Genomic DNA, 23,908 nt, shown 5'->3' on the forward strand with positions numbered 1-23,908 from the left:
ACTACTTCGTAACAACGGAGAAAATTACTTAAACTTATTAGACTACTACCACCGTAGAAAAACTACTACCGCCTATGTTATACAGTGTTTTAGATTTTGCTCCCATATTTAGTGATCTTTAGCAAGATTACTTGGTATGATTACACAAATAGTTGAATTGGAAACATTGTACGTGGTTTGAAGGTCGATGGCAATCTATTTTGTAGCTTATGCTGTGTAACCGCTACCCGCTTAGCCCACTTGGGTTTCGCTCGTTTCATGTAGTTTATTTTTAAGTATGACGTTAAAACTCGGTTTTACGACGCAAACACATGCATAATTTGTTTGCCTATTAGCTTGTTGTTTTTCTTATCTTTTTCCGCTATAAAAAATTGTTTCCATTACGGTAGTTAAGTGTTCTTTCGCAGTGCATAAAGGTGAACTACATTTGGCCATTTTGCTAAGGAAGCCAACGTTCGCAATATTCAATGTTGGCCTACTGCAAATACGGTTGAATATAGGTATAAATAGGTCTTACTGAAAAATTGTTCTGGGCTTTTATTAGGAAATTTGCAAACCCTTTTATGCTGTTAAACCCACATTCAACTCTAGTCGTACATACTGTCTAAGTTATATTTTGAAGTAACAAAACATAAAAATACCTTCTCCAATGAAGTGATTCATTTAACACAACGATTTTTTTCTTATTGTTTCCGCAAATGTTCTTTACGTGCAGCACTATATCATTCATTCATGTTATTTTTCACCTTAAATGTGGAAAACGTTAAATAGTGATTACGCAGATAGATGCAAACATGTAAGTAATAGCGATAATATTGACCGCAACAAAGTCAGGCAAACCTGGCTAGGCCTCGGAGGCATAAACGTACATTACGATGGCATAAAGGAAAAGAATAAAATTTTTACCGTCAGCAGGCCACGGCTCTCAAATTACGAAACACACGATTTAAACACAATAAAATAAAACCAAAGTCAAGGTGATAGTTTGACACGACATAAGCGCTGTGTCACCGTAAAGATGGAACCGATCTGTGTGTCCGGATGGAAGAAAAAAAACTACACAAAAATGAACTCCATCCAAGGGACCAGCATCCCGTTCAGGTGGCCTGTGAATAGGACAAGGTAAGGATGTTTCACACAGGTCGGCTGTGGGAGGGAGTACATGATGGTCAATTAATTCATCCATGTCCAGCTTCACGGTTTAATCAGGTTGTTCAAAGATGTATACATCGACAGTGACGTAAGTACCAGGAAGAGATAAACAGATCTGATGCTTGGTTGGATCTTGGAGCAAGTGATCTTAAACATCAATTTCCGAGTGTTGGTTGTCAAGGGAGTTTCCCCAACTAGGTGAATAATCGACCTTCTATGTACACAATGTGCTTATCGATTGCGTAAATGTATTTTATGAACAATAGCTTATCAATTGCTTTTATTAGCATGAAAAATTAAGGCTTTTGGCCTTACTGACAAGTTTACATAGCTTTGTAGATTATATTTAAAATAAATTGCAAAGCTTCTCATGCAGCACATTTACAATCGCGAAAATTGTATATGTAACGTAAGGTCTAATTTTAGAGGTTATTTTGACGCTAACTTTGTTATGTTGTTAAATTTGTTAAAGCTGTCAACAGATCTTTTCTCGGCACTCCCGTGTTATCCATAATTGTGAACTATTTGTCATCTTAAAGGAGTGCCACCTACAAGAAGTTCGCTTGGCCTGCCGAAAGGAAAAATCTGGGGCGTTTATGGCCGCGATTCGCGGATTCCATGTAGCCTAAGTAATTTATTTACTCATTAATTATTTTTTAGCCACACATTCTTGCGCTGATGGATGATTTTACTAGTTACTTTACACTTTTCTTCCGTTAATATAAATACGTCGTTGACTTTGTTTTATTTAAAATAATATTTCCATTAAAACACCTTTGTTCGACACACTCCAGGCTACGCGTTTACAGTTCAATAAACGTTTCTCTATACATTTGTGTTGTACCTGTTAGTTGTTTGTTTCTCAACAAAGTGAGCGGCTGATGTGGATTGTTTCCAAGAAAAGTGTACTTCGTTTTTTAGAAAAGAACTTATTTAAAGATTGGTTCTGTGGGTATGGAAAGAGTAATTTATGTTTATGTCTTCTACTACAGCCTAGCTTTGAACATCACCAACAGCCGCCTGTCAATTATTACTGAACAGTAAACAGTAACAGGGTGCTGTTTGAAAACAGCAGGCTGCTATACAACAATAAGACCGGATCCTTTAATAACGATAACTCTTTAAAGAATTAATTAGCAACTAGTTGGCGTCATCAATTGCAAAATGGTAATCAAAAATAGCAGGCTGCATTTGATGACGTCACGAAAGAATTTTAACATATGCTCAGTTAAAACTGCTATTGTGGACGAGATCGAAAAAGAGTGAAAAAGTGAATTTCACTCGCAAACAAATTTCTTTTGGACATGTAACTTATCCGAGAGGTTTGATGTAAGTGTGAAGCCGCCGTTGTGTCTTTAATAACTCCGATAAATCTAACTCTTGAAGGGGCATGGTCACCTTAGCTTCACAAGCGGCTACAATACTAAGCTGGTACGATACAGAAATGTGACTCAAATCAAACCGCCGTTTATTCGGCGTTGCAAGAGTGAGTATTCTGTAGAAACTCGGGTTCTTTTATAGAATCCGCGAGTACGAAAAGCGCGCATACCGCAAACACGACATTCATTACTGTTACGTAACTAATTACAAAACAAAGGTAGCACTGGACGCCATGAATATAAACGAAATGGTATATTGTGCAGTGTGGGACATGTCGTAATATTCCATTTCCCTAAGCCGCCTGCAAACGATTTCCTATCGAATCTTTTTGGCTTGAGTTTCGTGTCGTTCTTGTGTTTCTTTCTTTATGATGTGTTTTCCTTTGCTAACTAGCGCAGCTATATATTGCAAAGTGTTACCACCAATAAGTTATAACAATTATTCTGTTAAAACGCGATTGAGAAGACGTTGTTATTTCACTGTTTCGACTCAATGGTATGTTTTATCATGTATAACCAATGAAGAATCAATATAATCAAGTTAAACCAACGTCGGCATTTGTGCTTATTTTTGCAAAGCCAATTGGGCAGCAACTAGCGACAGCTGGATAAGATTCAAGGTCAAACTAATCGTGTAAGGCAAGCGGTCGAGCTTACATAGGCAGTTAAATTTCAAACAATTTAAACTGAAACGACTGCTAAAAATTGTCTGCAATCAAACGATAATAAATTAGCACGGACAGTAGGGTTGTCTGGTTGTGCAAAGTGTGCACTACCTTGTAGACTCATAATAATCAATGGACTATAAATTACAATCAACCACGTGCTGCAACTTAGTAGCTTCATGGTGCTTAGTTCAACTACAATTTGTAACACAATACCGTCGCCACTTGTTATAACGTTATATGTTGACGTTTTTGGTTATATTTATGTTTGTGTTTTAACCTAAAAATACAACAGGCAGCGTATAGTGAGATGCAAAGAATATGTTGTACCAATATTAAGTATTACGTTAAAATAAGTTTTATTGTAGCACCTTCCATCGTTATAGCACCTCTTTCCTCTGTAGAAATAACATCTTGCACGTTTTAGGCTTGCGGGTTTGCCGCTTTTTCATCTTCTTTTCGCTTCCCGCAGTAACCGCGAAAAATAAAATAAAATTCTCGCGGAATGGTATGATTCGATGTCTATGCAAGTAGTACTGTGTGCGTGGTACTGTATAGTGTATACTACATAGGGTAAATTCCCTCGTTTGATTGCAGCAGCCAGCAGTGCAGTTTGCAGAAATCGGAGAAGCGGTATGGACCTATAAAACTAGCCTAATTTCAAGGAATTTAGACGCCTAATCGGTTGCTTATCAATTATCATGGCTTAGACTAGGTGTGCTAACCTCTTTCAAAAACCAAAATTTAAAACAATGTGACTGTTTCACTGCTGGATTGCGTTGGTAGAAACAGTCAGTTGAAAGGGTTAATGCCGATATACGCCAGATTGGAAAGTTTGCTGTTTTCGGGTGCGTTTGGTGAGAAATGCCCCACGCAACAAAGTGAAACAATAGCTACTATACGTGCAATTAATTTTAATCCCCGTGCACTAGGCAAACTTTCCAATGCGGAATACGAGTTATGAGAAAAGACATTCTCAAACACGAAAAATGAAAGACCATTTTCTGCTTTCCGAGTTACGATATGCAGCCTCCATTTTTGTGTGGCAAAAGTTTTTCGATTGCCTATACTTAAAACAATGTTTCGTTTTAAATTGCAAGTATTTTTGGTATTAGATTGTAAAGATTTATGCCCTGAAATAGACCCTGGTCAAGTAAAAAAGTGCACAATTGCCCGATGCATTTGTATACTAGACCCCTGTTACCCAAATTGTGATGTCATTAGATTTTGTACTTCTCCATTAGACGTAGAATTCATTTAGATGAGCAGCCTAGATTAATATTTGCCAGCATGCTTACATTAGTGAATTTTATACGATACTGATATCAGCAAAAATGTGTCAGTATCATCATAAACTAAGAATTTTTGGTAATATTTTGTATTAATGACACATAGCCTAAGCATTAAGCAATATTGCCAAACTTGTATGTATATCAAGTCAATCATATACAGTTTTCAGTTGTCATGATGTGGTGGCAACAAGAGCGTTTTTTGTGGAAGTTTGTTGTTTAAAGCGTTGATACTTATACAGTACAAGCCAATAGCAGGCCTTTTGTTTATGTTTTAGCCTGTTAGTCCAGCAAGTAAAACTCACTGGAAATTATTAAACTTCACTGCAATTGTAATTTGTCACAGATCTTAATGTTTCTGTTAACATGGATCTTTTAAAATCATTAAAGAAGAATTCATTGTCTGATATACCATGGAATTTTTCATACGGATTACTGAGTTTTGAGCAGGTCAAAGACTATTGCACAACTCTTTTAGATAAAAACAATTCTGTTATGAAAACTGTAGAGAAAGAACTACTATGCCACGAGTTTCATGATAAATGTCTTTTAAATCTTATGTTGAAGAGTTATGCAGCTGAATATATCACTAACTTATGTGATACTTGGAAGCTTCATGATGAAGTCAAATTTGCAGCAATAGAAATGTTTGGCAAGTTTCATGCACTTTTACTTAGTCAAATATATGAAACTATTTATGAGCGACCAGAAAAAACACTACGCTTGTATAACCAGGGCCAGTCCAATGAGGATACGATAGTATGTAACAGCAAAGAGCAGATTACTGAAAAGAACAATCAGTGGAATCAGACACTTGAACATGTAGCAAAGCAAATGGAACTTCGTGCAGTTTCATGCATAGTGATTGCCAATAAACTTGATGAACATAAACAGGGACCGGTAAATTTGAGTTTTGCAGCAAAGTATCTCTCCGAGAAAGGGTTTAACTATAACATCGATGCATTAATTAAATCAGAACTTCGAGTACTTAAAACTTTTCAGTATAATTTGGGTTCTATGCTATTGGTAATGCCTCACGTTGGAGTGCTTATAGATTACTTATTTCACATTGATCGAACTTTTTCAAGAGAAGATATCTATGTGTTAAGTACAGAACTACTAAATTGCTTTTACCCAAGGTGTGTAAAAGTTTATGCTAAGTATTCTTTGCATGAAAACTATAGTGAAGTAAATCTTGCAAAAGCATCAGATAAGATGATATTAGTAGCTCATGATATAATATTGCTAGCTTGTGGTATTGTGACATCAGCAGTATATTTATGGTCAAGTACAAAAAGTGACCTTGTCATCAAAATTCTCTCCAGTGTGACTGATGTTTCCCAAAACCGCATTGTAAAGTTTTCATACACTCTGCTGGAAGAAACGTTAAAATGAAAATTGTGCTATGGCACCTTTTACGATCACATAATACATCATGCTGTTTTTGGGTTTATTTTTAAAACATGCCATTTTATATTACTAGTTAAGATTAATATCTGGGTAACGGGCCTCCACGTAGAATCTTTGACTTACATCTTCTGTAACTAATTGTAAATTCAATGTCTATGTATTTTTGGAAATTTGTTTTTCGTTGTTATATACTGTATATTATATATATTTTAGTTTACTTAAGTTAATATTTGTTTTTATTTATTTATTTGTAATTACCCAATTTCTTTTATGTTACTATTCAATTTCTTTTGTGTATGACTTTCTCGCATTGCTTATAACTATCTTCTTAAATTAACATTTGCTTACTGACTTGACTAGACCCTATTTTCTGTTTTCATTATCTACTACATGTTAGGATAAATTACCGGTTAAATACTAAAAGTAGCGTTTCAATAGGTTATTTATGATGGCAGAAGCTTTCCAACAATGATGATGCAAAAACACAGGTGATTAAACAGGTAACCTCTTAGTTCATAGAACGGTTTTAAGCAATTGCAGGCAGCAATAACTTTACTTATAATTACCAGGTTTGGCATTAGCATAGATATATAATAAATCTATGAAACTATTGAAGCTGGAACAGTTACCTAGTTTGTTGGTTGTTGAAATGCTTCAGTGATTTTGAAGATTGTGAGTAGTTGTGCGCATAGGTTTTTAAAATTGTAGTCGAGCAAACCAAAATATCATTTGGGGGAATTCCTCCACTTTTTGGGTAAATCTTGTTCCATATACGGCAAAATCAATACGATTTCAAACAGTTTCCAGTGTTTCGGCAACTATGTTTCTGTATGTTTTTAATGCTCACCTCATATCAAAAAATTCGCTATCAAATAAAAACGCCTGTGGTTGATCAAGCAAACACTTTGTGACAGTTGAAGTATACATCATATACCAATACTATATAAGGTGATTGTTAATATTAGATCTCTGGAAAATTGCAATTTTAGACTATTGAGAAAGTACCGGTATCTCCCTTTGCAATGCAAAAATTGCTTGGAAGAAATACTTGAGTGAAAATGAATTGAAAAAATTAGCTCGATTAGATCGATTTTTCAACTCAATATTGGTATAACTAGCTTCACCACCGGTTGGTGTTACTTAACAACACCAACAAGATATTATTTGAAACTGAAATTGATATTGGATTTCTTTCAGTAATCATGTCAACAGGCACAAATCATACTAAGAAATAATGAATAATTTTGTTCCAAACAGACCTGCTTTCAATGATTTTTGCTTACTTTGTTGATCTACTTATTTACAAAATACTGTAATGTAAAAAGGAGAACACAGCTTTCGTGTATATTATTTAACATTCATTTAAACCTCAATGAAATTTGTTTTAGTTGTCAGATTTACTTTATCTGCACCATATGATAAGTGATTGCTTTTAAAGATTAAAGTATCATATTCATACCCAATGTTATTGTTTGCTACTAAGATAGTTGGATGGAAATTGCAGTCATTGAAACCCCTGTTGAGTTATTACAAAAACACATATTGTCTTGCAAGAGCTTTGTCTGTAAATGTAAATGCAGTTGAAGTGGCTAATGGTTTGGCTTCTATTGTAGGAAGCAAAAATATTACAACTTCTCATGCCATATGTGAACAACATAGCCATGATGAATCTTACCACAGACATTTGCTGCCCAGCATTGTTGTCTGGCCTCAATCGGTAGGCGAAGTAAGTGAAGTCGCTAAACTTTGCACGGTTCACAAAATGCCAATGATACCATTTGGCACAGGTACTGGTATGGAAGGTGGAGTTGCACCAATGGGTCCTTCTGTAAGCATAAATCTTACGAAATTGAATGAGATTACTGATCTTCATCTTGATGATTTTGACGTAAAAGTACAACCTGGCGTAACAAGAAAACAATTGAATTATGATCTTCGAAGTACTGGTCTTTGGTTTCCAGTTGATCCTGGTTCTGATGCATCACTTTGTGGAATGGCAGCAACTGGTGCTTCTGGAACCAATGCAGTTCGCTATGGCACCATGAAACAAAACGTGTTAAACTTGCAGGTTGTTTTAGCAGATGGGACAATTTTGCACACTGCCGGAGAAAAACGTCGCTGTAAAAAGAGTTCTGCTGGATACAACCTAACAGAACTTTTTATTGGTTCCGAAGGAACATTGGGATTCATTACGTCAGCTACTCTGAGGCTACATGGTCAACCAGAAATGACAAAGTCTGCTGTTTGCTCATTTCCAACAATAATGGATGCTGTTAATACTGCAATGCAAATACTTCAGTGCTCTATACCAATAGCCAGAATAGAATTGCTTGATGAGACCAGTATCAAAGCCGTTAATAACTACAGTCACTTGACACACCCTGAAATGCCACATTTGTTTTTGGAATTTCATGGCTCTGCGGCATCTACAAGAGAACAAGTTGACCAAACAGCTGAAATTGCTGGACTTAATTCTGGATCTGAATTCAAGTGGGCAGAAACACAGGAAGAACACAACCATTTATGGCAAGCAAGACATGATTTGTGGTATGCATTAAATGCATTAAAGCCAGCTGGCAAAACACTGATAAGGGTAACTGACGTTTGTGTCCCAGTTTCTGTATTAGCTGAAACAATCGGCCATTCTGTAGCAGTGTTGAATGAAGCTGGTTTCACGTTTGGCGTAAATGGCCATGTTGGTGATGGCAACTATCACTGTATTTTGATAGCTGATGAAAGCCAAGCAGACTTGGTTGAAACGATAATAAAAATTATTGGGCAAAAAGCCGTTGAACTTGGTGGAACATGCACTGGTGAACATGGTATTGGAATCGGTAAAATGCAGCTTTTAGAACATGAAGTGGGGAGTGAAAGTTTTCGATTAATGAAACAAGTCAAGAATGTATTTGATCCACTTGGTCTTATGAATCCTGGCAAAGTATTTTACAAATAACTGCTAGAATAGTATTTTGCTGATATTATAGAACAATCTTTCGCTTTGTTTTATGACTTGCAAACCTGTTTTTAGTTATTTATCAAATACTTGTTTGAAACTTAGCAAATTTGTTAAAATTCATCTTCCATCAGGTTTTGTGAGCATTAAAATAAGGTCCAGTTTCGTTGTAGATGTCAAATGGTAATGTAATACACATCTTTGTGCAATTTGGTATGTCATTGCCATGTAGTCTGCGATAAAAAAGGTGGATTTATGTATTCTATTGTTATTATTAAATTCATGTTAGATTTATGGATACGTGTATATAGTTTATAATGTACTACTTGAGAGTGTTTAATTTTATAAAATGATATGTTATTAATCTTGTTAGGTGATCACTGATCAGTTTCAATCTTGAACTAAATGCTGTGTTAGTTTTCACATTGTGCATTTCAATCAACTTAATGCAATTATTGCTTAGTTTTATTATAACTTTAATATCTTCTGCAATGTTATTCTGTCACAAAATAGATCGTGCAATAATATTTTATTTCATCAGTTGTTTTTTTGTGATCCCTTTAACATTAGGTATCACTCTGGTCTAGATCTGTGCTCAACAATCATTTTTAACTTGTGGTATACAACATTTAGTTTTTGTTTTGAAAGTTTGATAGAAAAACCTCAAGTAAGAATATATGCCGTAACTAAAAGTATAGAAAATACAATATTTATACAATTCTGTACAATTTTTAACTGATTACTAACTGTGACTTAATAATTGGAATTATCGAAGGCTGTTTCATTAAAATACAAACTTTACATGTACTGTGACAAAGTGTCAGGAATAAGGCAATCGCATGGAATAGACATTTAATTTTTTTCGTGATTAAGGTGTAAAATGCACAGTAGGCAGTCTGACAGTCTGAACTTTGAACACTCCAATTGTCTTGCTATTGCAGTTATTCGGTTTGGCCAAATATGAAAGACAGCTGTTTGATGTTTTGAGGCAAGCAAAAATTTAAAGGAAAAGTGATATTTATACATGCTGTGGAACCCTGTTAAGTGAAAGTTAATGTGATTGATAAGGTTATTTTTTGCGAAGTTTTAGAAATGGATATATTTCGTTGCAAAAGAAGCTAAAATTAAATTTTGTGATACAAGGCACATTGCTAAAACAAATATTTTGTCATAGCCTAACATTTAATCTTGTATAGCTTTGTATAACATTTATGTTGTGCAATACACAATATAATTTAAATATTGATTCAGTGTAAATTTTTAGACTCACAATTTCAGATACAAAGTGAATGCTTTACAGTAGGAATTGACAACTTGAACCAATGTCTCTGTTTACTTCTAAGTTAATTGGGCGGTCATTAGAGTCAGCCAAACCTCTGTTGAGTTATTGCAAAAATACACAAGCTCTTATCAGAAACCTTTCTGGAAATCTGAATGAAGACAATGTGGCAAACGGTTTGGTTTCAATTGTAGGAAGCAAGAATGTTGCAACTTCTCATGCCATATGTGAACAACATAGCCATGATGAATCTTACCACAGACATTTACTACCTAGTATTGTTGTCTGGCCTCAATCGGTAGGCGAAGTAAGTGAAGTCGCAAAATTGTGCACCGCTCACAAAATGCCAATGATACCATTTGGCACAGGTACTGGTTTTGAGGGTGGAGTTTCCCCAATGGGTTCTTGTGTGAGCGTAAATCTTACGAAATTGAATGAGATTACCGATCTTCATCTTGATGATTTTGACGTAAAAGCACAACCTGGTGTAACAAGAAAACAATTGAATTATGATCTTCGAAGTACTGGTCTTTGGTTTCCAGTTGATCCTGGTTCTGATGCATCACTTTGTGGAATGGCAGCAACTGGTGCTTCTGGAACCAGTGCAGTTCGCTATGGCACCATGAAACAAAACGTGTTAAACTTGCAGGTTGTTTTAGCAGATGGGACAATTTTGCACACTGCCGGAGAAAAACGTCGCTGTAAAAAGAGTTCTGCTGGATATAACCTAACAGAACTTTTTATTGGTTCTGAAGGAACATTGGGGTTCATTACGTCAGCTACTCTGAGGCTACATGGTCAACCAGAAATGACAAAGTCTGCTGTTTGCTCATTTCCAACAATAATGGATGCTGTTAATACTGCAATGCAAATACTTCAGTGCTCTATACCAATAGCCAGAATAGAATTGCTTGATGAGACCAGTATCAAAGCCGTTAATAACTACAGTCACTTGACACACCCTGAAATGCCACATTTGTTTTTGGAATTTCATGGCTCTGCGGCATCTACAGGAGAACAAGTTGACCAAACAGCTGAAATCGCTGGACTTAATTCTGGATCTGAATTCAAGTGGGCAGAAACACAGGAAGAACACAACCATTTATGGCAAGCAAGGCATGATTTGTGGTATGCCATAAAGGCTTTCAAACCTGGTTCGACAGCAATTTCCACAGATGCATGTGTGCCTGTTTCTGCATTAGCTGAAGCTATCTCACATTCTGCAGCGGTTTTAGATGAAAGTGGATTAATTGGTGGGATCTTGGGACATGTCGGTGATGGAAACTATCACTGTTTTGTTATAGTAGAAGATGATCAGACAAAGTTAGTGGAAAGTTTGACAAAAGCAATTGGCAAAAAAGCCATTGAACTTGGTGGAACATGCACTGGTGAACATGGTATTGGAATCGGTAAACGGCCATTGTTAAAGGAAGAAGTTGGTGAGAATACTCTAAAGCTAATGAAGGCCATTAAACGTTCATTTGATCCACTGGGTTTAATGAACCCAGGAAAAGTATTCTATTGAGTGAAGTTGTGGGTTTTTGTAAATATTTTGCAGAGCATTTTTAATCTGTGCAGTTTTGTTCATTTCAAAACACTCACCTGGAAGAATTAGTGAACAAACAAGCTTCTCTTTCCTTTTAGGTGTTGGCATAGTGTTTATGTAATATCATGTAACAACCCAAATCAAGTGTTGTCAATGTGTACCCACGTAGATATTAGTACATATCATGTATGATTGTTGGCGGGTTGTTTGCAGAGCATTAGTAGAAGTGCACTTGCTTCTGTTATTGTGTTAGCTTTGTTGTCTGTTTTTGGAAGAGGCAAAATCGGCTGATTTTTATTTTAAACCTAATTTCTTACTGTTGTCTGTGGTTTTAATTTCTTGAAATTGGATTTACAAAGATGTACCATTATTTTCTTGTGATAAAATTAAGGAAATTCATTTTGTGATCACTCTATGTTTTATTCTTTTCTGTTTTTTTTTAAAGAAATTGATTTATTAAAGTTGAAATAAACTTATGCAATAATTGTCATAATTTCAGGGCAAAAATATAGTTTACAGAGGTGAAATTTTCTACAATATGCTTTAATGTCTTTAAATCACCACAAGAAATAGTGTTTGTGCAATGAAACGAACCATTTCGAATTACTTCAATGAAAACTCTGTACATCAGAAGCAAAACCCAAAGAAAAGAAAAAAGAAATTAAAAAAAGATGGAGATATCTTTTCACTATTAAGGAAAGAAGATAATTCTGTAGACAATGATATCATTGTTATATCAGATGACGAAAAAGAAAAGAAGGAAAAGTCTGAATCTCTTCCAGAAACTTCAAGTTTTTTAAAGAAAACTGAAGAAATAAAAAATCTGGCTCCATTGTTTTACAAGCGGTCACACGGTAAATCATTGATAAACGGTGCCAATGAAAGCAGTAAGGAAAATAACTATGGTATAAAAGTGACAAAAGACATCGAAGACAGTTCTGAATATGTAACACAGTATGAAGAAGATGTTGATGTCAGCATTAACACTGACAATAATAATAAGGGTATTCAAATACCCTATCATTTACAAAACTTCAAGCTTGTCATTGAAACAGTAATGAATAATAGTGATGATTCTAGATTGTTTGATGGAGATGATAATACAATCATCAAAGCTTTCCAGGAATTAGGCTTGCCTGCACAGAGCTTATATGTCAGGCTTTTCCATAGGAAGCCATCATGGCTTCAGTTGGGCAAGGTAAGTTTTAACTATTTGCAAAAATATTATAGCTGTGGTTTCCAAAGGGGGGAGACAGAGGTAAAGTAAATGTAGGTGTAGTCATGTATTAATAAAAAATTACATTAATTCGTTTATCTAACTTTGTAAAATGTATGATATTATTGTATGTTCTGATATGATTTAACTTGAAAGCTCAAATAATCTTGAAGGGGTTTGCAGGCTGGAAAAGTTTGGGAATCACTGGTCTATAATATTTTTTAGAATAGAAATTTTTCGTGTTGTTATGCTACATAATATTTGAAATACTGAAACAATTTTTATGATATTTCATGTGTTTTCAATTAACCTTATTATTATTCTAGATCTCTTACCAAGAAATAGCTGAAGACATTGTTCCTGTGCTTAATGCTCTTGTTGAGAAGAAATTTGTATTATGTAGCCAAAGTGAAGAAGATATTCCTTTTGCATTGCCTCAAGTTTTTACACTGCTACCAGCTCAAGATATGAAGACACTCGGAAAATCACTTCACATCCCAGTATGGGCATTTGAACACCTGGTGGTTTTAAATTCCTTTAAAAATTGCAAAATTCTGAATATTTATCTCCTGCAGTGTTATTTTAAAAATGCTTTCAGGTATCTGGAACAAAAGAGAAAATAAGTGCATCTATTTTAAAGCTATGCAAAGAACAAAAGAGTATTTTGTCATTGTCAAATAGTTTAAAAAATGCTGTCATGAGTCGAGCTATGAAATTACTCGGACCCTGTTACAAAATAGCCAACAATCCGAAACAAACTTTTAACAGGTACGGGTTATTCCACTACATTTAAACCAGATTCTTGTTAGTACTTTTTAGTCTCATATGAAATTACAGCCTCAGGTGTGATCAATTTCAAAAGTAGATTTAACTGAAACATTTTACACAGATTGCTGTTGGTTTTTGATGTTACAAGAGGCACTGAAGATGATTCTGAATATTCTCTTAACGGCTCAAATCAGCCACCATATTATGGACGACATCAGCAATTGTCCACTGTCATGATGACAGGTTGTTGTTTTGCATGATGATACTAATTCTTGTTATTTCTAGAATGCTGAACTTCTTGTTAGCAAGGTCTGGTATTGGTTGCTTCTTCTTTATGAACAGTTATATTCTTTGTTATACAAAAAATGTCAGAGTGTTGTCATTGTGCCCTTATAACACCTTTAACAGTTACTTTTATCGTCTGAAACATGCACAAATGAGAATCATGACATTACGTTAATTGATTTGTTACGTGTTTAAGGTATGGGAAGAGTGGTTTATCCAAAGTCCGACATATATCGACCAACTCCAGTTTTTGAAACTAGAAGTGAGCTGCTGGAATATGAAGCAGCATATCACTTGTATGCTGACGTCATGAATGCTTCAGAAGCTTCAGACTGGAAGGTATTTTTTGTAATTTATATGAGTTTAAGTGTTACTATCTTCACTATTAGTGCAACCATAACGATAGCAAATATTTACAGTTTTGAAAATCCATGTTCAAATTTGCTTTAATAAATGTTTACGGTCAATAAAATTAATGAGGTCATGTTAAGCTTGCTCTGGATATTTGCAAAACTGCCTGGAATACCAGCAAGACATTGTCAGAAAAATCAAAACAACGAGCTGTCGCCCTACCTCAATTCATACGTAGTTATACAGCTTCTGCAATTTACACCAGGATTCAATCATTAGAGGTCAGAGAATATTGACATGTTTGAAAATCTGTGACACAAAACATTTTTATTTAAAACGGTTACATCGTTTGAACTTTGGACAGCAACATGCAAATACATAGTTAATATATGGGTATCTATTTCCACTTGGCAAGCTTAAGCTTCCGTTGTTGGATGTAAGTTTAGGCAAGCCTGATGGAACAAGCTTGACTCAGCAAAAGCTTGTGTAAATAAATGTATTTTAAGCCTGAAGATGCTGTCCTGCTAGTTTATTTTATTGTTATGAAAGGTTCTAAAACGTTTTTTCCCATCATTTCTTGTTTATTTAAACATGATTTTAATTTTTTAGGTTGAACTCTTGCAGAGAACAAAGAAATATAAAGAAGCCTCAGATTTACTTCGCACACTGATCGCACAAGAACATTTTGGTTGTTCAAGGAGGTAATATAAGAGAAGTTTTAATCAAAACAAACCATGCTTTCAGTCTATGCCATGGCCTAGGCCAGGGATGGCGAACCAGTAAACTTCTGATCCGCTGGTCCTGAACTAAACCATCACTGGCTTTTCAGTGACCCAGTTAATGTTGCAACAATTATAACAAAATATGAACAAATATTTCAGTGACGAATAGGGTACTAAATATTTGCAATAATACCCAATGCTGCGTGTGTTAAGCTGAAAAGTACACATTGCCAGCCCAGGATCATAAAACATGCAGAGATGATGCAGCGGCAAGTCTCTTATTGATATTGACATATAATTAGATCTATGACCCACTTTTTTTTCCAGATTGAAGTCTCATGTGTGACCCATTCAATTAAAAAAGTTCGCCATGCCTGGCCTAGGGTATACATTTTGCTGAAAATCGTTATTTATTGCTTTTAGGGGTTATTGGTATGAGAGGCTTGCTTTGAATCTTGAACAACATTTGGGAAAACCCCATGATGCATTTGAAGTCATTAAACAAGGATTAAGTGATCGCTATGTCAGAGTTGGACATGTTATTTCATTAGTTGAACGCTTGGAAAAGATTAAATCCTCAAAGAAAGCAAAGGGATATGATTTTAAGGAACTTTTAAACCAGCATTCGTTCAAAAAAGCCAGCGAGGTAACCTAGGCCAAGTAACATTGTGGAGATTAAACAATGAACATGTTCTATAACGATTTATGCTAAACTTGTTTTGAATTCATAGTTCAATGCATCATAGGTAGGTTACTCATTGCAGGTAACTATAGTTGGTCGACTTTTACCTAAAAGAATGCAAACCGGCAAAGCTCGTTTCATGCGTCAAAGCCATGAACATGTTGCTGACTCAGACGACGTCTTGCTCTGTTCTGTGGAAGAATTGGTGCTCGCTCATTACAGGTTAATTTTCTACTTATCATCATGGTTGAATGCTGTGTGGGGCTAATCAGATTTTTATTTTATTTGATTATTATTATTTTATTTTTATTTTATTTAACCCTGTTGTCCTGCTAGCATTGCATGATAGTTGATTGAGTTGACATGTAAACTTAGTTTTCCCTTCTAGTAATTAGCATCCATTTTTTCAGGAGTGTCGGTTATGATCAGGGTATACATGGAGAGGGTGGCACTTTTGCTTGCTTCTTCTGCTTGCTTATGTGGGACGTCATCTTTATGTCTGGCATTGATGACGTGTTCAGGACACCCTACCAGGTAAGTGTAATTTGGAATAAGATATTTCTTGTCTAGTTGTATTAGATTTAGCAACAGTATCAATACTTAGAACTTAGCAATTTAATTGCAGTCAATATTTAGACGTTAACTTCTGTATTGTTGTACTGTAGCTGTATTTTGTTGTATTGTATGTCCTAAGCATCAATTTCAATGAACTATTTCTTGTCTGACAATACCTTATGTCACATTTTATGGTGAAACAGCTCTTTTACCTGTACTCAATACCGCAACCAAGTTCATTCTGCATTTGCTGTAGTTCTTTTACGATGCTTTCTGGTGGATTTAAATTCTGCAAAATAGACCGAAATGGTACGATATGTATTTGTTCAGTCGCATCCATTGGATTACAACACAGATGAGTTCTATGAAAACAGGAAAGAAGCGATCGAAAAGCGCTTGAATGAGATATCACAGTGGGAGTGTGATGGATTCAGTGCTCCCGAGATGATCAGGGACACATGGGAAGCAAACAAGGATGTTAACTGTGTTGGAATGAACTGGGATCGATTTTCTTCTGCGCAGCAGGCTGTGGTTGGTGTTCTAAACCTGATGATATTTACCGATCTTTGAAATTTTGAGAAGTTTTTTTTGTGTTAAGTTTGAAGTCATCGAATTGATTGTTACAAAAAAATTGATTTGGTTACAAACAAAAAAAAAACATTTTTCTGGTAATTTTAATTGCCAAAGAAGAACAGATATGATACATCCCATAAATTATGTCTTTATGGTAGGATCATACATTGACAATCCTTCTGTAACTACGATAACTGTAATAAGTTTCCTTCCAGCTCTCTCTTATTTTAGACACTTGCGCAATGTATGGGTGGCCAACTCGTTGCTGGTATTCTGAGGATAATGGCACGAGATCCTAGACACACCAGAAGCGGCTTACCTGACTTGTCTGTGTGGAAGTCAGACACTTCAGATTATAAAGTGAATCAGTGCAAAGTGAAACAGAATGCTATTATTAATTAGTGATTACACGTTTTGTAAACATCGTGTCCGACTACGACACCAAAAGTCGATATAAACATGTGTAAATGGTCCGTTTGGTGTATTTTATCACGTCGAATTTGAAGTGAATGTTTTTCCTGCAAGTTAATTTTTTTTCTGTAATTACGCAGTTGGTCGAAGTTAAAGGACCCGGCGATCGACTCTCCAACAACCAGAAAGTCTGGATGCATGAACTTGTGACACTGGCCGCCAATGTAGAAGTTTGTCACGTCACTGCAAATGCCAGCAGAAAATTGGCAAAATGAAGATGTTGTTGTAATTTTTTACTTTCAGCAGTAATACGCAATATAGCCACGATACTAAAACAATATGTGGTAAATTGAGGACAGGTCAGCAGAAACAGTCCTCGGTTATGTTATTGGTCAGGGTCAAAACCAAAGTCGTAACCAAGTCATCAAACTCTAGTCGCAAGGCAAGTGATTTACCTTTTCAATCTCAAGTCAAAACGAGTCTTGATATAAGTGACTCGAGTCATTATATTATCAATTATATCAACTCGATATTTGAAACCTAGCATACCTTCAGCCGGCTTTTCCTGTTGCTCTGAGAACAAAATATCTTATCTTCGTGTATCACTTTTCTATGATTTTAACACATTAAAACTTCTTTCGTCAGAATTCCAAGTCGTTGTCGACACTTATGAAGTGTATAGAAGAAAGAAATAGTAAGAATGTGAACAAAATCAAAAAGCAAAATGAGTAATATTGCATTGGAGTAAGTTGCTTGGTACTATAGTCAATACATGATCCTTCAATATGCCTTTTTCTATGATCAACCACCTTCCCACATCTGCTACTTAGCAAGTGTATTGACCTATTACTCCGATTGTAAAGAAAACGGTGTGCTAGCAATATCACAACATCTAACTTAATTCGGTATACTGGGTAGGGTCTAGCACTCTAGCCTGTAGAACAACAGGACTGAGTTTGAAAAACAAATATGGACTGCCAACCTGTCCTAAATTTCTTTATTTTTCTGATACACGGTATAGTTCTAAAACATAACTGTTTCAAAATTTTAGAAATAATTTTGTATAGATTACGATCAGGGAAAACATATTCAATCATTGGACATTAAAAAGCCACAATTTGATTAATATAACCAACTTAAAAATTGATGAGGCTAAAGTACACCCTTGATCATTGAAACTATTGCGATTTGTGGGAATCGCGTTTGTTTTTCTCGCTTGCATGATAGCTGAAAATCACAATCCCAGCGGCGATCCCGGCTGCAATAATGATGGCTGGAGTTCCAACAGCTGAAATTACAAATTTACCTGCAATTGATACTGCTGTTATTGAAAGTTCGCTGACACCATGCGTTGACACCATGTCTGTCTCTTTTTGGAACACTTTAGGAATTCTATCTAAAGTCTAAACAAAACAAGGATAAATCGCTGTAAACGGCAGCAGTGGCAATGCTATTTAATAATACAACAGCGCAATTAAGGCTTATGGATAAAAATAATAACGCGCTTTCAACTTACTTAGGTATATAGGTTAGATGTCAAACGTTGTTTGTCTCAAAACAAATCACTCGATTTTGTAACGCTGAAACCAACGTTGCTTTAGCTGTTTTGCAACAACTTAACAAACTTTTCTAACCTTTCTTACAAAACAAAACAACTACGGGAGCTGTCGAAACAAAAACCGTAGTACTTAATACAAGGACAAAATATAATGTTCACTGTTCAATCATGTTTGTCGGCTCGGTAGCGAAATGGTTCGAGCGCTGGGTTCGCTGTAATGTGGATCGATAGCGAAATGGTTCGAGGTCTGGGCTCGCTGTAATGTGGCTCGGTTTGGGACATACGTACAGCATGTTGTAGCCTGTACGTACGTCTAATAGCAAAAACTAACCTTTTTCAAAATCAGTTTTCTTTACGTAGCCTACGTGACTTGACATTACAACAACGTCCTTGGACAAACATTTAATCAAGGTGTATATCGAAATGTATTTCTAATTTGGTAACTTTAGCCAGTCTAGACTATATACAGTATACGTTCGTTGCAGAATTTGCAAAACCGAGTTTATTAATTGATTAGATTTTAATTTAGCCATCGGCAATGTTCTCTCTAAGCTGCGCGCGTGTGCAAATGCGCACTGCTGACACGGTCTCCGCGCACAGGAAATATGTGCTGCGCACAAGAAAAAAATCCAACTTGAATTAAAAATAAAATAAACGCATAATAATGGCCACAGTGCGCACGTGGCACGTCTGATGTTGCTCACAGTGGTCCAAGGGACCGCTCAGGGAGTTAGTGTGTTTGCTCAGACTCGTGAAAAATTAGAGGGAGCATTGGCCATCGGCTACCATCTTTGAGGTGACATGTCGTAGTCTACCTGTCTAAATCTAATCTGTCCGACTGTTGTACTTTTACACGTCATATCATGACACCGCTTAGTGTGTCTGTTAGCATGTTAAGCAGTTATAGCCAATAATTTTTTATGTTAATGACTAAAGTTAACCTATAACTTGGATGTTTTCATAAACTAACATAACATAACTCCAACATTAATAACTGAATAGATTTTTTCAACATTTAATTAAATTTCTTTATTAACTACACAGCGATATCTTTAATCCTTCCTTATAGTATAAACAACAAAAACTATTGACAGAGATATGAGCTGAGGGCAGGTACGCGAAAAAATCCCACCGCACAAAACCTAACATCATCGTAGGCGATGTATACGATAAAAGTTATAAAAAATTGATCGTGTTAAACTGTATCTCAATTTAATCAAAATTCGCAAATTTTTTGTGATTTTCCGAATTCATGAATCATGTAGGCCTACTATACAAGGAGGTAGTAAGACAAGCTTTAAAAACTCTACCGATAACTGACCTTATTGCATTTGATAACAAGTAACTTACACCTTATAATACAATATACCGAAAAACAAATTCAACAATCAACGCGATAAGTCTATATTTGTATGTTGTATGTATTTAAGTATTTACTTTGTATGTATTTAGGTAAAAAAAAATCCCGCGTATACTGCAAAACCAAAAACGAATATCAATGACAAAAAAGAAAAACTTGTCAACGTTTAGACAAAGATTTCCGGATGATCGCATCGTCTCAATTCATAGGGACCCTGCAGCAGATAAGGTCCGAAAGGTAATGAAGCGCACCGCTCAAAATTCCTTACTCAAAGCAGAGTATAAATTTTAATCGCAGATGATTTTAGATGCAACGATAAACTATAATACTGATTGGAATATTTTAATAGTCCAGTACGCTATAATTTTGAGGTGAGAAGGCAACAAAGTTCATTATTGGGGAAAGATGACAACATTTTAATAATGTATATGGACTTACTTAGATTGGAAATTTTATTAACTATGACGATAATTGTTTACTTTTAAGTGTTCCATAGCTTAATAAACATCATAACAATTTTCTGTTTTAATAAATGCTTCAATTTTCTTCAATACAGTAAGCCTACTAGGCTACTAACCGAACGACGGCTACGAGCCAAGCTAATCAAAACTCTCTAAGTCGTAAAGGAAATGGAAAAACTTTCTAGCTACCGCCTTTGCCACTTCCGCCAATTTCAACGTCTCCCTTTAACAATAGCATGTTTAATACTTTTTGACAAAACTCTAATTGTACAATTTAGCGTACACTTTGTTATGTTTCTGTTGTTGTGCAACGCTTTTTGCCTCAGAACAACGTAGTCCTATATAGTAAAGTTAACGTGAAAGCGACTGTCTCTTCCACTATCAAAACTGTTTTTCACTGCTAAGCCGATTTGTGTGCCAGCACCGATTTGTTTCCAAGCCAACCTCTACCATTGTTTCAGCAAACAAAAAACATAAGTACGTTTCGAAAGAGGAACTCCGGATCGCTTTTCGTCGAGTTGGGCTAAATTTAGCTTGTTTATTTATCATTTTTACTTTGGCCTCTATGCTCTGTGCTGAATTTGCCCGACGTCACTGATATTTCCTATTAGGTTACTTGAAAATTTCATTTCAAGAGGGAAGGTATTTCTTCTCGATTATAGCAACAGCAGCCAGCAACAATAATGACAAAGCCCACGCTTAAAATTCCTGTTGCCCCAATTCAAAACCCAAAACAGTGAAACTAATTTTGCCAATCTTTGAGTCAAGTCGGCAAACAATGAAAAGTATATTGCTTATATCAAACAATATTTCAAAAGAATCAGTTTTTTATTAGTTCAGGAACTAATGTTTAAAGTTCTTATAACTTTTCTACAAAAACAAGCATAGAACTAAAATCGATTGGATAAAATTTTCACTACCTTGAATTTCAATCGTTGGCTTTGATATTTCGGCGATGGGTTAGGCTATTTACTACTACTGCTGCTGCTACTACTATTATTTACCGGAGTTGTTTGAAGTTAAGGTTGGAGTGCATGGAAGCTAAGTACTTAAACTTAGCCCACTCGTCTTCTTGCAATTGCTATGGATATGTTCAAATAATTTAACAAGAATATGAGTGAATTTCTGGATGCAGATGGTTTGGTAATTTGGAAAACACTTGGGAAGATGTATAGGAGGAGAAGTATGAAAGGTGGAAAAAAGATTTAAAGAGCAAAAGACTTAAAATAAATGTTAATAATAATCTTAGGCAATGGGAGTTAGAGCAAAACGATCATCCCTATCCATCATTGCGTCATATGTGGACAGAGGGTTATTGTTATTGTCGTCTGTCGGGCATTACTTAAACCCGACACCGGAATGATCCAAGCTCCGTAAAAGTATCACAACCAAACATTTATTGCAAATTCTTCATTTTTATTCATCACTAATACCCGAACTATAAGTCAAAATCTCAAGGTTATCTCAAACCTTTACAATTAAATTTCTATTTTTAGATCTCTGGTGTCTGTCAGTGTCTGTCTGCCATCTCTGGTATCTTGTTGGGAGTATTCCGTAATGATATATCGCTGAGTTCCGGTATTGTCGAGAGCAGAGTATGACCATTAAATTCATTGGCTGCTGAAGTTTTGAAGTTAATTAAAAGGCTTAAAATTATTTATAGTGTGGGCTGATTTTCGAACAAGTCTTAAGGTACCTGTACCGAATAAGGCCCGGTCCCTAATAAGGCCCATTGCTCATATTTCGCAAACCCGTGCAAATAAATAAAAGATTTTGTCCCCACATAAAAACTAATATAAATTCATGATGGTTTACCAGATTTCATCCTTGTCACGTGATCAACCGATTCGCTAGAGCACAACAAAAATTTGATACTTGCAGTTAAGGTGGTTTTGTTAATTTAGAAAAAAAGTAAGTGAGAATTTGGCCGGTTAAATGAACTGTTGTCTGCCGGCTGAAGTTTTCATGTAACAACCAACTTAGTATTGAAAAGGATAATGCACTTTTTTTTGCTAAAACTTTTCTGATGATAAAAATGTGACGTTTTTTTCGTGGATGCCACATGCGCCTAATAAGGCCCATACAAGATGCTTGGCTAATTGATGTCCAGACTTCAAGAGTGGTTCCAGTCATCAGTTGGCAAATTGTTGCAATTACTTTGATGCGCCTAGTGGAATCTTTTTAAATGTTTGTACAACTTAAAATGTAAAATTTCTAATAATGTTATATGTTGTCTATTACTATGTTTTGAATCAAAATACTCACAAAATTGGTGGGCCTTATTAGGAGCCTATGCTCCTAATAAGGCCCATTTTTGGAATTTTTAATTTCTTTATAAAATTTTTTTGAGGGGTTGTCAGTTATTGTGGTTTGAATATGTTGTAGTCATATACCCTCACTAATACAATACGATTTTTCAGTCTATTCTCATTTATGGTTCTTGAGTTATTTTCAAAAAAGTGTTAGGTGGGCCTTATTCGGTACAGGTACCTTATTACTTTTAAAGCTATATACAGTATGCGTGCTATTTTGAAGTTTTTAAAATTAAATTATTCAGTAGAATAGATCAACGAGCCGCTATCTCTTGTCCCAACACCCAATAACTTCTGAATATCATCAAATGTTAGCTAAGACAGACTCAGTTTAGGCCAAAAGTGTATAATCAATTTTTTAAAGATTTTATTTCCATATTTTTCAAATTAATCGTCATTTTGCACAAACATAACTTTGTTGTATAGCGATATAGCCGATAAATTGTACTGATGAAATATATCGTTAAAAAAGCAGCAATAGCTATACATAATGTAGATGAATGTCGCACCTCATAATATTGACTCAACACATCTAAGATCGTCATAACTTTAGCTTTTGTTAATGAGTCACACACATGCATTAAATTGACGTGTACGAGCATGCAGTTTGTGCGCTTTCACTTACTACAAAGGGAGCAGACCATCAAAGAGGTTTATATTGCAAAGTTGTAAATTTTGAAATGCAGTTAATCCTTTTTGTTTCCATTTTGACTGGTAGAGACACATTTTCTTTTAAGCATGGGGAAAAGGGCAGGTCCATATTTACAAATCGCATAGGTCACCCCACAGGCTATCACAAAGAAGCCGGCACCAACCACAATGGATGTAAGTCCATCAGCTTGCAATGCGAAACCCAAGAAATGGGAAGAGATAGAGTTCTCTTGGTGAGATAAGTTATCATTTTCGTCCTGCATCCTGGCAAGCTTGAAAAGATGTAGCAGCAGATGTAGCAGCAGCTAGTAGCAGCTCTTACCACCGTGC

General features: G+C 35.5%; 3 protein-coding genes, 2 long non-coding RNA genes and 1 pseudogene across 8 annotated transcripts; 5 read left to right on the forward strand and 1 right to left on the reverse strand.

Moving 5' to 3' along the window:
* Positions 1 to 3,799: 3,799 nt before the first annotated feature.
* Positions 3,800 to 7,649, forward strand: LOC143460141 (uncharacterized). Of its 2 annotated transcripts, none has more exons than XM_076957541.1 (3): positions 3,800 to 5,624; positions 6,334 to 6,395; positions 7,509 to 7,649. In XM_076957541.1, exons 1-2 carry the CDS (start codon positions 4,852 to 4,854, stop codon positions 6,365 to 6,367), a joined length of 807 nt encoding a protein of 268 aa, XP_076813656.1. In that variant the 5' UTR covers positions 3,800 to 4,851; the 3' UTR covers positions 6,368 to 6,395; positions 7,509 to 7,649. The 2 variants fall into 2 exon arrangements, with proteins under 2 accessions (XP_076813656.1, XP_076813657.1); XM_076957542.1 differs by having other exon boundaries at positions 6,334 to 6,383; positions 7,509 to 7,631.
* On the forward strand, positions 6,390 to 9,649 carry LOC143460138 (putative D-lactate dehydrogenase, mitochondrial pseudogene; annotated as a pseudogene).
* Positions 9,650 to 9,796: 147 nt separating this feature from the next.
* On the forward strand, positions 9,797 to 12,172 carry LOC143460139 (putative D-lactate dehydrogenase, mitochondrial). The gene has a single exon (XM_076957537.1). The coding sequence runs from the start codon at positions 10,171 to 10,173 to the stop codon at positions 11,650 to 11,652; it is 1,482 nt and encodes a 493-aa protein (XP_076813652.1). The 5' UTR covers positions 9,797 to 10,170; the 3' UTR covers positions 11,653 to 12,172.
* On the forward strand, positions 12,140 to 17,574 carry LOC143460135 (fanconi-associated nuclease 1-like). The gene is made up of 13 exons (XM_076957535.1): positions 12,140 to 12,871; positions 13,216 to 13,389; positions 13,488 to 13,657; positions 13,779 to 13,900; positions 14,139 to 14,281; positions 14,434 to 14,574; positions 14,903 to 14,994; positions 15,439 to 15,661; positions 15,780 to 15,919; positions 16,108 to 16,231; positions 16,583 to 16,783; positions 17,057 to 17,185; positions 17,377 to 17,574. The coding sequence occupies exons 1-13, from the start codon at positions 12,257 to 12,259 to the stop codon at positions 17,509 to 17,511; spliced, it is 2,409 nt and encodes an 802-aa protein (XP_076813650.1). The 5' UTR covers positions 12,140 to 12,256; the 3' UTR covers positions 17,512 to 17,574.
* A 642-nt stretch (positions 17,575 to 18,216) lies between these two features.
* Positions 18,217 to 18,961, reverse strand: LOC143460142 (uncharacterized). Its single transcript, XR_013117832.1, has 2 exons — positions 18,753 to 18,961; positions 18,217 to 18,639 (listed from the first exon to the last, which is right to left on the reverse strand). It is a non-coding gene; the product is annotated as an uncharacterized LOC143460142 (long non-coding RNA).
* A 495-nt stretch (positions 18,962 to 19,456) lies between these two features.
* Positions 19,457 to 22,273, forward strand: LOC143461112 (uncharacterized). Of its 3 annotated transcripts, XR_013117997.1 has the most exons (3): positions 19,479 to 19,590; positions 20,247 to 20,391; positions 22,112 to 22,273. It is a non-coding gene; the product is annotated as an uncharacterized LOC143461112 (long non-coding RNA). The 3 variants fall into 3 exon arrangements; XR_013117998.1 differs by having other exon boundaries at positions 19,457 to 21,807; XR_013117999.1 differs by lacking the exon at positions 20,247 to 20,391 and having other exon boundaries at positions 19,468 to 19,590; positions 21,640 to 22,273.
* Positions 22,274 to 23,908: the final 1,635 nt, after the last annotated feature.

This window comes from Clavelina lepadiformis, chromosome 5 (genome assembly GCF_947623445.1).
Source record: "Clavelina lepadiformis chromosome 5, kaClaLepa1.1, whole genome shotgun sequence".
Lineage (NCBI taxonomy): Eukaryota > Metazoa > Chordata > Ascidiacea > Aplousobranchia > Clavelinidae > Clavelina > Clavelina lepadiformis.

Coding starts and splice junctions, on each gene's coding strand:
- LOC143460141 (XM_076957541.1), top strand. CDS start 4,852: ATGGATCTTTTAAAATCATTAAAGAAGAATTCATTGTCTGATATACCA. Junction 5,625..6,333: donor CTAAATTGCTTTTACCCAAG/GTGTGTAAAAGT, acceptor GCGTTTCAATAG/GTTATTTATGATGGCAGAAG.
- LOC143460139 (XM_076957537.1), top strand. CDS start 10,171: ATGTCTCTGTTTACTTCTAAGTTAATTGGGCGGTCATTAGAGTCAGCC.
- LOC143460135 (XM_076957535.1), top strand. CDS start 12,257: ATGAAACGAACCATTTCGAATTACTTCAATGAAAACTCTGTACATCAG. Junction 13,390..13,487: donor GAAAATCACTTCACATCCCA/GTATGGGCATTT, acceptor AAATGCTTTCAG/GTATCTGGAACAAAAGAGAA. Junction 13,658..13,778: donor CCGAAACAAACTTTTAACAG/GTACGGGTTATT, acceptor CATTTTACACAG/ATTGCTGTTGGTTTTTGATG.